This window comes from Vanellus vanellus, assembly GCF_965231255.1.
Source record: "Vanellus vanellus genome assembly, chromosome: 2".
Taxonomy (NCBI): Eukaryota; Metazoa; Chordata; class Aves; order Charadriiformes; family Charadriidae; genus Vanellus; species Vanellus vanellus.
Window position 1 is genome coordinate 4,192,153 of NC_138906.1, and position 13,904 is coordinate 4,206,056.

Consider the following 13,904-nt stretch of genomic DNA (forward strand, 5'->3'; position numbering starts at 1 on the left):
CATAGTTATCAACCCCCGAGGGCTTGAAACTTCAGAGGGAAAGGTCTGAAAAGAGGCAGAGGAAAAGTATTTCTCTGCCTCGCGGCTTGTCTGATCTTGTTCTGGATGCCAGTGGCTTTTCCAGTTTTGTGTCCTCTGTTGGCTCAAGCGGAGCATGCCATTTCACAAGGATTTGCCATCGTATTGCTGATTCCTGGGGATCCTTCTGTCTCTCAGTTTCTCTCTTGGATGCTCAGTGCTTGGAGAGCCTCTCCCCATCACACCAGAGAGAATTCAGCCTGGAAGCCAGAGCACCGGCGCGTCTTTGGTGAGCACTTGGTCAGCATGGAGATCTGGGTGCTGAAGTTGGTGCCGTTGCTGCCTAAGGAAGGGTGGTGATACTTCATGTCCGAGCCCAGGAACCGCTCCAGATGCCACCTCCGCCACTTTCGCTTGAGCTCAGCTTGGACCTAGGCAGTGGAAAGATAAGCAAATCAGCAGAGGAGAGTGTTTTCCATTGCTCTGAGTTGATTGTGTGAGCAGCAATGGGGGAGGCACCTACCAAGGGGCCAAGAATTATTTTATAAAGGTCACTAAAACTCAACCTGGCCAGAACTTTTAACCACACTCCAGCCAGTAAACTACTAGAGCAGAAATCCCCAAGCTTCAGCAGAAAGGTGAGCACAGGGGATTGCTTCTCTGATAGAGCGAAGGTGCCAGACTAATTAACTTTAATGGCAACATATTTTACGCTTTGTGGTTGTAATTAAGATTTTTTTTATCACTGCTCTGTTTTTGTCCAAATACAAATAATTTAACGATGGCTTGTTTGTAAAGCTGTCAATACAGCTGTGATTTTTTTTTTTTTTGGATAGAAGCTCCTTGTTCCTGCTCAGGGAGTTCACAGACATCATCTGGTTTACACTGCGCAGATTCAAACCCTGAACAAATCTGGAAATCTGGCCACCGTCCCCGTCCCCTCCTGCGAACTTCCAGGGCAAATTTTTAGACAACGGTATGAATTAGATAAAACAGCTGTGTCCGTGGGTCTCCGGGATCAGCAAGCACAGGAACGGTACAAAACCAGGATGCAAACGCCATAACTGGAAACGTGGGAAAGGCAAGATCAACGCCTGTAAGGCGGAAACATTTTCACCTGGTGCTGGTCTGTGCATGACAAGTCACATCAATACATGTATTGGTTTTGGATTGTTAATAATAATAATAATAATAATGATAATAATTGTGTGGTTTTGCCCTGCTCCGCGCAGGCTTACTGGCAAAGGTCTCCGCTGGAGCCAGGCTATCTGCCCTGCGTGCCACCGCGTGATGTCCGCATGGCATCAGTCCCGGCTGAAAGCAGCATCAGAGCTGCAGGAGAGCAAATTGTGATTCTGGACACTCTTCCTCTCCCCAGGAAGCTGGAACACAAACCCAGATCACAGCTGCTTCTTGCTTGCCCGTGCTCAGTTTATCAAGCTGAAAGTGCTCCAGCTGACAGCAGCTCCAAGTTTTTAGCTGCTCGCACCTACTTGGTAGCCTTCGCGATGCGGGTTTAATCAGTCTCCGCTGAATTTCTTGCAGGCAGATGGAGCACGGTACAAAAATATCACTGCACTAACGAGCCTCCATCCTGGTAGTGGGCCTGATTCTGTGGAGGGTTCATTGAGACGCTAAGCATGAGTAGGGCTTAGAAGGCAGGCTTTATCCCTCCCTGCTGAAGGTGGTCTCTTCAGATCAGGGTTTATGCAAGGTCATATGGGAGTTCTCCTGATGCTGTACCATGAGTAAAGGACGGACTCAGCAGCGGTAATACTACAGTGCGCACAAAAGTCCTAATATGTTCATTAATTACGCTGGAAACTGTCAGGCAAATGACTGAGTTGTTTTTCTGGAGTGAGCGATTTTACTTGGAAGCTTTCCCCCAGCACAGTAACATCAGGAACGGGACACTTCTCAATCCACTCTCCACAAGGTTTGCCTTAGCTGCAAACATTAACCAAACAACATTGCTGATCTTACCTCCCCATTGAGAAAACAGTACAGGACAGCCACCACAAATCCCTAGGGAAAAGGAGAGAACAGGCTTTTAGCACCTCATAGCTGATGTTGCCCTAAATCACAACCCAGGCTCACTGCAGCCTTGGAGAAAGGGCACACTGCTGGGGGACTGCTAAGGTGCCCCTTAGAAACCACTTAATTGCATTTTCCCTATAAAAGGAGCACAGGAAGATTGGTTAAGGTACCTTACGGCAGGTGTATGGGTACAGGTTCAAAGACTGCTCCAGACTGGTGTTTAAAGCCATCAGCAGTCAGCTCAGCTCTAAGAGGGGCACTTGGCCATTCCAGCTGGGGCATTAAGAGGCAGCTGGATGGGTTACTAGACCCAAGTTTCCTGCTTGGTCTTGTCAGCTGAACCTGGGGAGATCTAAACATGCTCACTAGTACATCATCAAGGTCAGAATGATCTTAGACATGGCATAGAGCTAAACTGTTCCTTTTTGAGAATCTCAGCTTTCACTGAAAAAGATAAACCAAACTTATCTCTAGCCCTTATGGTGGCAAACACTAAAGACAAGGAGTGAGTGTAGATCCATTTGTCTCTCAAAGGAGAGATGCCAGATGTGAAGTGATGATGATGTAGGCAGGGACGTTAACTCATTCACCACTGAACAAAGCATGCCACTGCCACATGTATGGCACACGGTGACAGACAGACCCCCCTGGCAGGCTGTGAGAAGACAAAGTGGCTAGATCTGATTAATGGATGGAAGCAATGGGATGAAATACATAAATAAGCGCTTCTTTTCATGCAACGGCAGGGCCAAGGTTAACAACCCAACATGGGAACTGACTGAAGCGAAATGCGTGGGAGGGTGTAAGAAGCAAACTTCATCAGGGCTTCCTAAAGACTAATGTGGAGGACAGCCCCATTATCTGTCCTCATGAGGAACCTGCCTCCTCCCCCAATGAACTGGAATCCTGCTTGAGCAGGATCTATAGGAGGAACTTGTCTTATTAACAGAGGAGAAAGTTCATGCAAGTCATGAAAGTTCATGGTTGAAGACAGACTAGGCTCCTGTTAATGGCCAGAAAGACACTCCTCCCAAAGGCGATTTAGCTCATCTTACACCATGCCAATAATATATAAAATGAACTGAGGTGCTCATCTTTCTCCCTTAAGTACAAAAAAAAAAAAAAAAACAAACCAAAAAAACCCAGGGCAACTAACTTAGGTAAATTTTCTTTTCAGGTGCCTAAAATGAGGAGAGAGAATCTCCTTCTGGAATTCCAGGAGACAAAATACAAAATTATCTTCCACCCTGACCAAGATGGAGTGAGTAGCTTTTCCCTAAAGGTATAAGAGCAGTACTGGGCATGTCCAGGAAAAAACCCAGCTCACTCGTTTGCTTATTCCCTTGTCAAGCTTGTTACGCTTCTCCCTGCCGACGGACCTGGTGACTGACTGGTGGCCCAAAGGGTGGCTTACCTGGAACGACCCAACCACGAGCTCAAAGACCAGCTTAACTTCTGCTTTGAAATTGTCAGGGAAGAAAGCAAACATGATGTAGTGAATGCCAAAGAGAGGGATCAGCAGCAAGGTGGACTTCGCCAGCCTCCTGTCGGAAAGACAAACGTGAGTCAGAAGGGGAGAGGGAAGAGGAGCGAAAGGGTAAGCTGATGAGAAATCTGGCAGCTGAGCCCTGTGCAACCCCGAAACTTTAATTTGCTGCAGTACATATTTGCTGATTACCTGGATCATGAGGGTGTAGCCTGTATCATGCATGTTAAGTGCCTTTGTTTGCCCTTAGGAGATGCGATGTGGGCCGCTTACCCTGAGGTCCTGGGAACATCCAGCCTTTCAACAGCAGCCTCGTGTGAGGCAGCATCAGGAGGCTGCCTTCGCCCAGAGGGAAGATGTGTCTGGGGTACATGGAAAGGGAGGGAGTTGAGATAGTTCCTCACAGCCTAACCTCCCCGGGATCCTTCTGATGAGCTGGGCTGGGATGCCATAACATGTGGAGCCAGACCCTCAGTTGGGCACAGTCAGTTCACGCTGACCAAAGGACCGTGCTGGGAGCATTTCCACAGGCTTGCTTTCCTCCTCGTTAACAGCTCTTATATAAATATATACGTGCCTCCAGCTGAGGCAGAGCGATCAGCCCTAGATTACTTCCCTTGGCCTGCAGTCTGCAGATGGCTGGTGATTTCAGATGTGGTGACAACATAAAATGTGACATCTTTATTCCCAGTAACTTCAATGGAGGTATTTCTTTCTCCCCTCTCTCTTCTTCCCCTCCCACCGGAGATCTTTTTTCATCTCTACAAGCTAAATCATCATCTAGCACTGTCTTTGTTTGCTTGAGATTTCTGAAAATTACAGCTTCTGGGAGAGAAATGGTATGTTTAGCTCAGAATAATGACAGGCTATCGCACAATGAGTGTCTCCAAAGGAGGGGGATGAACAGTATTAGTGCTTAATGGCATCAGGCTGGGTAATCAGAGGCCTAATTAGGAAGAGATGATAATTTATTAAATGCAATCATTATTAAAATATAACTGATGGAAATAAAATGAAATCAAGGGCCTAAGGATGCTTATGGGGGTTTTGGCTCCCTTGGTCACCCACATCCTCCCAGGTGCCCCTCTCCCAGAGGCTTCTGGGGGAATTCAAGGCTGGGATGTTGGAAATGCTTGTTCTTCCATCTGCAAACTCTTCACCTCCAAAGTCTCATCAGGCTCAGTCCCCTCAGACCATCTTCATTTACTTGCCATCTGCAAAAGCCCACTGGGAAGGCTGATGTGCCAGCTTTGTGCAGATGATGCTCATCACTGTATCTCCCAACAGACCTTTCCAGCTTTCCCTGGGCCTGGCCCAAAGGCAGCTTGACATTAAGGCTGTGGTTGGAGGCGGTGGCTCCAAAGGGAATATCTGGTTGCTGAAACTGGCTGCAACTCATTCCAAGCAAAACAAGTGCCTTTAGGAAGCTGAGGAACACTCCAGGAATTTGCCTTTCCCAGCACACCTCTCACTAGCAGGAACATCCCTGCTCATAGTGAACAGATCCAAAATCTGAGTCCTCTTGGATGTCTTGCTCTGCCAGAGGACCGTCACTGTCATTGGTGACCATCAAGGTACCATGTTCCTCCCTGTCAGAAGCAGCTCTGCCCAGTGTGACCCACACTAGTACGACTTAATTCCCCCAGCTCCAGACATAGGAGAAAGCAACTCATTTTCTAGGCAGATCCCAGTTCAGTGAATATCAATACTGGCTTTGCAGAGATGTCTCCTCTCTCCTCTGTCTTTCAGGAACAGTCACCTTAGAGAATTTTGGTGCAATGTACCATATTCATAGAGACACTCTTTGCAACCTCCAATGGATTAGAAAATTTTATTTTACCCTTGCAGAAAACATCGAGACAACATCTTCTCAATTACAGCTTTTTTCCTCCTGGCTGGACTGTGGCAATGAACACGGCACAAATGCCAAACCTTAGGAGCCCCCTCCTCCAGTTTGTACAACACTCCAAACCAGTCTCTTGCTCCCAGCACTGATATTCCCTAGAATATTGAGTGATGTTTTAGATGGCTTCAAGATGGCCTTATGGTCTAGTCCTGTGCTATTTAAAAGACTTTCCCCCTGAACACCTCAATGAAGAAAATCGTCTCCCCAGTCATGGTTTCTCCCAGGAAGCCAAAGCCTGGCTGTGCAATAGGCAGAAGTCCTTGGGAGATTGTCCAAAGCTGGTTAAAGCTACCTGCTGGAAGCCGTGGCTTCCCAAAAAACTCACGACTTCCACTCCCAGCACAGGGTGCGCTTCTTAGAACTACCCTCTCTGACAGATACACATGGTGACAGGTAATTTAGGGAAAACACGTCTCCACTAGCCCGCATCGAACCTACTCCTCTCCTCGGGAGCAGATAAGAGTGAACCGACATTTTAGTCATCCTCCTCGAATGCATAACAGAAAAGTTACCCAGAAAACTTTGATGATCATATTGATCTATGAACATGTACAGAATAGAAAGAGATGAATTTTGCTCAAGATTCCTGTTGCAGAAAACAACTTCTATTTGCCTGAAATGTTGCTGTCCCATTCTCACACATGTCTCTGTCATTTCCAGAAAACTGTTTTGGGAGACTTGTTTTCACAGTTTCCAATACATTAAAGGCCAGTTCACTGTCTGTAGCATTAATGAGTGAGTCAGCAGCGCACCTGAACTTCCAGCCTGCAGCTAAAATGAAACCGGTTGGAACTGAACAATATCGTCAACTTGTCAACATGTTATTTCTTTTTTTTTTTTCTAAAATAAACAATATAAAATAAACAAGAGAAGGAGGGAGAAATGCAAATGAGAGATCCCTGATGCTGTTAGTTTAAAACACGCTTATCTCAGATTTGGCAGGAGGAACCCACACATATCATTAGCAGCAGTTTTTAGCTCAGATCTCTTGGGTCCTGTAGGCCAAACCCCTGAAGCTATCAGCAGCATTTCAGGTACTAAGGGAATGACATGTAAAAGGATCCAGGTACCTACAATTTGCAGATCACATGCCTAATGGCATTTATAAGAGGGTCGGGACCCCAGATGTCTCTACAGATAGCTGTCTAAACATTAAAAGCTTAGGACCCCCTTGGTGGGATCCAGCCTTCAAGTTGGGACCTTTAATATTCATTTCCATAGGAAAGTGTGGTGTCTCATGTCCCACTGCCGTCAGTGCAGTCAACGGAGACTTCCAGATGCCCCAGAGAGTCTGGCTGGTGGCCAGCTGCTACTGTAAAAGGGTACAAGTCCCCCATAGGTCCTGGGTCCTATATGCCAGGTTCAGGCAAACATCCTAAAGCATCTCATATGGCTTGGACATGTACAAGTGGGCAACTGATTCATGCCCTAATGGAATGGAGATGTTTTCCCAGGTGGAGAAGGAAAGTGAGGAACTGTAGGTGCAAAGATTATTTGTACTTCAGCAGCACCTCTTGTTTGGCAGGCCAGTGTGGGGAAGTCCGTGTTACTTACTGCCCCGCCGCGCTACGTTTGTTTACAAGGCAAAGAGAGCTTTCCTGGCAGCTCCCACTTCATTGGAAAATGTGAAGTAAAAAGCCCTGAACCCAAAGCTCCGCATGACCTCCGAGGTAATCTGGGCATAACCCTTCCAACGCGTGTTGGCAGCACTTCTACTGAGATGAATGGGAGCCAACTGCTCCAGGCTGCTGCTTAGTACTAGAACATATTTCAATATGCTGATTTAATCTATGTACCTGGCCAAAGCTGTTGCAATCCTGGGGGTACAAAGACACAATGCCCAATTGGAAATACATAAAGGGAGGTGATAGAAAGCACAGGGTCCGGTAATGTCGGTGGGTTAAGGTGACAGACAAAGAGGTAATTGGCTTTGGCTGCCGCAGGGAGAAGTTAACGTCAAATACTGGAATTTCCTTTCATAAATTTGAGAATCTCTCGAAGCAGATGAAATGCATAATTTACCATCACAAGAGAGAAAGACTCAGTGTCATGGCTGGTCAGTATTTAAGGACCATATTGATATTCTCTTCCATCTCGCAGAAAGATGAACTAAGCTCAGATTCTTTAGGGTACCCAAGTGCACAGCTCCCTCCAAAGACAAAGATTTATGAGCAGTGACCATGTTGACACTGGACTTTTTCCTTTTCAGTTCTTTTCTAGGAATCATTTAATAAATATCCAGGATAGTTCAAATCCTGAGCCAGGACAGTGGCAAAATTAAAAAAATAAGCTGGTTTGAACTTTTATTTTATTTGCATTGAAGCCAGAATAAATCCATGCAGGTAGATAGATTTCTCGCACTCTTAAAATACTGCGACTAAGGCTATTCCTGGCCACCAAGACAGATGCTGATCTCGCTTGCATGCTGTTTGTTATAAAAAGCACCATTAAGGTCAACCTTATATCCCTGGAATAAAAGCATTACATCAAGCAAAACTCCTGAGACAGTGCTACTTCTCAACAGTGAAGAGAAATGCATTGAATTAATCCAATCTAGTTTAGGGGTCTGCTTCAGGATAAGGAAAAATTGTCATCGATTCTACTGAATGTTCTAGATCTCTCCTTTGAAAAAGGGAGCTGAGGGTAACTAGTTCAGAAAAAACAACCCGCATACTGTGGACTCTTTGTCCACATGCGGACTGTTTCTTCTCCATCAGGGTCCCTCTGCCTTCAGAATCCAATAAATATTGAATATACAGAGAAAGAGCCAATTTTTTTTTCATGATCATTACTGTTGCTCTCAGTTCTTCATTGTCACTCGCAGGAAAAAGCCTTCAAAAGCTTTCAAACTGACATATGACATGCCCAGCCGTTTTAGCAAATGCCCCATTTCCTGATTGCTGATCAGCTTTAATCAATTAACAAATACTTGATTCTGATCAATGCCGACAGATGCAATACTTGTTTTGCATCCAAACCAAACAGGTTTCCCAAAACCCATACAACACGGTTGAAAAAGTTTAGGACTTACGAATATTGGCTGGTTTCATTGTGTCCAACGTCTGGGGAATGCAACTTCTGGACTAAGATACGGATGATGCAAATGAAGAGAATGAAGTTCACCTGTCGGGAGGGGAAGAAAGGAAACAGAGAGAGAAACAAAAAATTAGTATTTTTGTCCAGTGAAAAGAGCCGATGGTTAGAGGACGATTCCTTTCACTGCAATTGTTTTTTGTGTTTTTTTTTTTGGCCATGGAGCAAGCTGTTGTTAAAAAGCCATGAGCAGAGAACCCCACTCTGGGAGCACACAGTAAACCGACACAGGATGGCAGCCATCTTGGGCCTGACATCAGCCTGCTTGGGACTTTGTGTCATACATCCCAAGTATGATGATGTCAAACCCATAGAGCACAGCTATGCACGACGTCCTGCTGCGCGGGGGAGTGCCGACGACAGGGTGGGAAAAGAGCCTTGGGAGTTAGCGGAGCGATGGACGTCAAAGCCCTCGGGAGACGGTGACATGGGACCGGCTGCTGAGCGCGTCAAAGACTGAGGCGGTGAGCCAAGGAAACCGAAACAAAACACAAAGCAGTATCCACTTCAGCGGCCTCTACTTAATGCTATGGGGCATGTCTTCTCTGGAGAGAAGCCAGAGACCTTGTATAGCAAGGCATAGACCTCACCGACACAGTGGAAAACATTCTCTCCTACAAGGTTAGACCCCAGGAGTCTAGCTAAAACCTAGATTTTAGATGGTGATTTTCACTCAAAAAACCTCCAAGCGCTCCACCAACATAATCAACGTTAACCTTATTTAACAGCAAAGGCGTAGAGCTAGGAATCGCAGTTCCCTAATGTCACGTAGTAGATGGCATGAATTGAATGCAAATCTACTTGCTTTTAAGGTCCTATCCATTGAATCACTCTGCTATTCATTCAACATATACAATAGAAAAGTGATGACAGATTTCTGTGGACTTAGTTTCATTTTAATTTGGCACACGGTCTCTTTCTTTATCCTTTCATGGTTAACGAATGCACAAACCATTCTGATTTTCAGAGGCTTAAAGGCTGGAAGGGATTGTGTTAACCAGACAATCTGATTTCCTGCAAAAACAGACTGTAAAATTTCCTCCAGCAATTCCTACATTTATCTCAACAACAGGTGAACAAAGTAGATTGAAGCACATCTCTCATTTAGACACTCACTCTTTTTTCAAAGGCTATGAGTGACTGGAAATTAATTGTATTTCTGGGTTATGATGCATTGCTTAATCACTTTTTATCTATCCCATGCCATTTATCATAGTTTCTGTTCATATTTATTTGCTTATAAAAAAATGGTTTGCGTCTGACTTGGTGGCAAGTAAAATCTATCAGTTCAAAGCAGTATTATCTAGTTCAATTACTCTAATGAGCATTGATAGCACACAAGCTGCAGCACTGAAGGTAAGATTGGAGCAGTTAAATACTGACTGTGTTGGCTTATAGTGGTCAAGAGCAAACGTGGACGCAGGGCAGTGGTGAGTCAGGTGGAGTGTGACTTATAGGCTTAGAACAGCCTTAGCATTGCATGGTAGAAGATAAGGCTATCAAGCTTCTGGAGAAGTTGTTTAGTATATTTTTCACACTAGAGTATAATCAAAGGCACTTTATCTGCTTCCAGTGCTTAATATCTTATATATCTTATACATATTATCTAACTTATACAACTTATACATCTTACATATCTTATACATCTTGTATATCTTACATATAAGATGTATGTATTTCTTCCTTCCATTGAGATCTATGCCTTTTTTCCACGGATATGGAGAAAATGTTGCATTCCTCCCTGAAGACACCCGCTGTTCGTCAGACAGCGGTTATCACGACATTCCTTTGTGACAGATTTATATGACATATGCAGAAGAAAAACCAGAAGTTGCTGGGTAAATTTTGATTGGTAATGAGGAAATGATTTAGCAGCCAGAAGAAAGTACAGACTCATTAATCTGAGGAGAATAGGGTGTATTTCTGGACCAAAAGGTTATCTCAGGAAAAGGAAAATACTATTTATAGCTTTCTATGACAATATAAATATTGTGAGATGCGTCGTCTACATATTGTATTTCTTTTTGATGACGTGAACAGAGTAAAATGTAATTATCCAAATTGTTTCAGTTTGGAATCCCTGCATGACAAATGCCACGGAAAAGAACTCTTCTTGTAAAGGTCATAATGTACGTGGAATACGAAGAATGTATGCCTAAGAAAAGATTTCTGTTTAAAAGAGAGCGATTTGGTTTGATTTCTGTTGCGTTCCTTTTCTTCCCTTCCCACATACTTGCCTTCCTTTAAGAAAACTCAAAGCTAAATTTAACTCAAGTTCATTTGATTTTAAGTTTTGGCTTGATACCTGACAGAGGAAACACGTAATGTTCTACAAGAACGGAAGGACTCGGAGTTCCTCAGAAGTGTCATGGTTTCTGTGGTCAGAATGGATCATATCCAGAGAGGTAAAGAAGTCAAGCACTTCTGCTGATTTATTTGGAAATTAGCCAAGCTTCTTAAGAATTTACTTAAAAAACACATAGCTGGAATCCAACTTTGTACTGGATGCTATAACAAGAGGCAAATATCTGGGGGAATTCATCTAACCTCTTTTTATCTAGGTAGAAATTTATGGTAGGACTCATCCCATTTTACTTTATAATGTTGACATCTACAACTGAACAAGTCACCCTGGGCTCTGCATATGGTCAGCTCAGAGAAACAAAAGCATTCATAGCACGATTCATCTGATCTAATTTAGACATCCACTGATTTATTAGACAAGATGAGCCTTTCCTGGATCTCTAACCACGTTCCTCAACCTCCTTTGGCTATGTGCACCCATGGCTACTGCACTAGAGTGCCCAGGGTGACTAATTGAGATGGAGGTGGTCCAGGTTAAATCAGATGAGCTCCACTTTGGTTGCCTGGTCACTCAAACTCTTCCTAACTTCGATGCTTAAAGTTTTATGCTAAATGTTTATCTGGAGGGTGCGTTTCCTCATCCTAAGACAGATATTCAATATACACTGGGATTTTTTCTGTCAATGCATTTTCTACGGACAGTTACAGAATACTTCTCAACACCCCTTCAACCCCCACACTTAATATCAAAGATGGCTTTGCAGCCAGCAGAATGTGCTGATACTTTACCAAAATAGACACCAAAATAGGAGTTTTAATGATCCACCAGAATGGGGATTCCACTACTTCCTCCCAGCACCTAAAAAGAAACAAAACCAGATTTAAAACATCAAGCAAGGCAAGCAAGCAGCTATGTAACCTTCTCAGGTACTTGGTTTCCCTAAATGCTAAAAATAGCTATGCCAGGTTATGTGAAGAGGACTAAACCTGGTGTGCATGAACTTGGAAGGGCTAAAGACGTGCTTTGCAGAGCACTGGTAGGCACCAGTTGCCTCAGATATAATGGTGTGAGCTCGTTTCCTCTCGGTAATGGAATGGGCTGGAGGTTGTCACGTCAGGGTGAATGTGGGGGAGGAGGGCGATTTGCTTAATTTCTCCTGCACTGAGGTCTGCTACAAGGAAACGCTATCAAAATCACTCATGCATGAGGCCTCTCCAATGCTATCTCCCACCATGGAGATGTTAAGCACAGGGAAATTGGCACCATCAGGAAAAAAACAACATGCCCTTCTGAAAAAGATGACGGACAGCCTATGGTGGGATTAGTCCAACTAAATCTACCTAGCTGCACCTGAGCTAAGGATATAGCGAGACAAGCCCGTAGTGATTTATTGTGTCCCGAAGTCAGAATTGCCCGTAAACCACACTGCTCACCTAGGTCACAGGGAAATGGCAGAACAGGAATGAAGTGGAAATGACCAACACTGCTTGGGACTCAGGTATCTGCAGGCCTCACAACAGTCGGGTGACCGAAGGTGCATTTTTAGGAGAGCATTAATGAAAATTGGCCTTCATTCATGTTTGAAACAGATTAGTGAGCCCGTCATAGACAATTTGGCCTGGATTCGGCTCATCTAATTCAAAACGTTGACAGCGCAAGGAACGGCAGACGAAGAGAGGCGCTTTTAGGGCACAGTTCCCGAGACCTATTTTAGGCATCAACTTAAGGATGAGAAGAATTGCACTCCGTGGACTACACTGACTAAACCTCCACTAGCTATAAAAGGAGACGAGAGCAAATTGCTCCCATACAGATGCTTATACTTGGTCAGGTGCATGCTGCCCTTTCATTTAGGATTAAAGTGGCCCTAATTACGTCTAGCGCTCTTCATTTTTAAAATAAATTCAGGCAGTCTGAATGAAGGTCACTTTGATTTGGAGTTAGAATGTTTAAATAGAGGCTTAATGTTGTTTAACCAATCTTACATAATTAGGTTTTATTTAATCTGGATTAATGTCCTGTAATTTTTCTCTGTAGGTTATTTTAGTATGCAAAAAAAAAATAATCTGTTAGGTATTAGCATATCCTATAAATTCACACTCTGTTTTACTTGGCACAAAAACATAGAGCTTTAAAGCCTCCAGAAAATGCAAAGGAGTCTGTATTTTTATTAAGAATTGCTGGAGCTGAGTGGGAATATATAGTAAGAAAAATTGGTATCCAGCCTGGTTAAATCCTTTGGTCTCCATCTCATTGTAGAGGCTATTTATTAACAGAGTAAATAATGTGAGTTTTATGCAGACAGAGTAAAACCATAAAAGAAGTCAGTAGCCCTCAGGAAATGTGTTAGCATGACTATAAATCAAAAACGCGATGAGAAATCTGAGCTGCTTCTCTTACGGAAATAAGGACAAACCAGGACACATTTGGAGAGAGAGAATGCACGGGAGAAAATGGAGTTAACCACATGCTGTAAATGCGAGCAGCGAGGGCATGCACAGTGACTACATAATAAGCACCCGATTCTGTAACTCTCGGGAGCGTTTTCTCACAAAAGTTTTTCCAAATACTATAGTTCGACTGCTGGAGTAAAGGCGTGAAGGAGCATTGCAGGATCAGATCCGATTTACTTGCATATATCCTTGGATAGCTCTAATATCGGCCTCGTTTACTTAGCTGTATTCTGTCTGCTGCTTACATAAAGTACCAAAGGCAGCTGTTAAGTTAAAGAGGATGAAAAACAGAACCTAAAATCTGCCTGGGGGTGGGGGGGAAAGAGTTTTTAGAGTTTTCCTGCAGGAAGGCTAATGGGTGTGTTTATTAAGTATATCTGCTGCACCAGCATATTTAGGGTCAATTCTGCAGGATGCAAAGCTGTGAGTGCGGGGCAGCTCCTCAGATGGCATCTTTGTTATAGACAGGATCACAGGGCCAAACGTGACCATCAGGGCCTGTTTGCAAATTCTCTGCAAATATCCTGACCAAGGGGTTGGGAAACTCTGCTCTGCCCTGGTGAGGCCGCATCTGGAGCACTGCTCCCTGGGTCAAGAGGGACAGGG

General features: G+C 44.1%; 1 protein-coding gene across 1 annotated transcript in view; it reads right to left on the reverse strand.

Annotated features, from left to right (window-relative positions):
• Positions 1-257: 257 nt before the first annotated feature.
• VIPR1 (vasoactive intestinal peptide receptor 1) overlaps positions 258-13,904 on the reverse strand; it is a gene marked incomplete at both ends in the record, with an annotated part of 118,897 nt that continues 105,250 nt past the window's right edge. The window contains 5 exons of the mRNA XM_082479925.1: positions 258-449; positions 2,002-2,043; positions 3,470-3,599; positions 8,479-8,570; positions 11,634-11,703. Coding sequence (XP_082336051.1) covers positions 258-449; positions 2,002-2,043; positions 3,470-3,599; positions 8,479-8,570; positions 11,634-11,703 — 526 coding nt within the window. The remainder of the gene's footprint in view (positions 450-2,001; positions 2,044-3,469; positions 3,600-8,478; positions 8,571-11,633; positions 11,704-13,904) is intronic.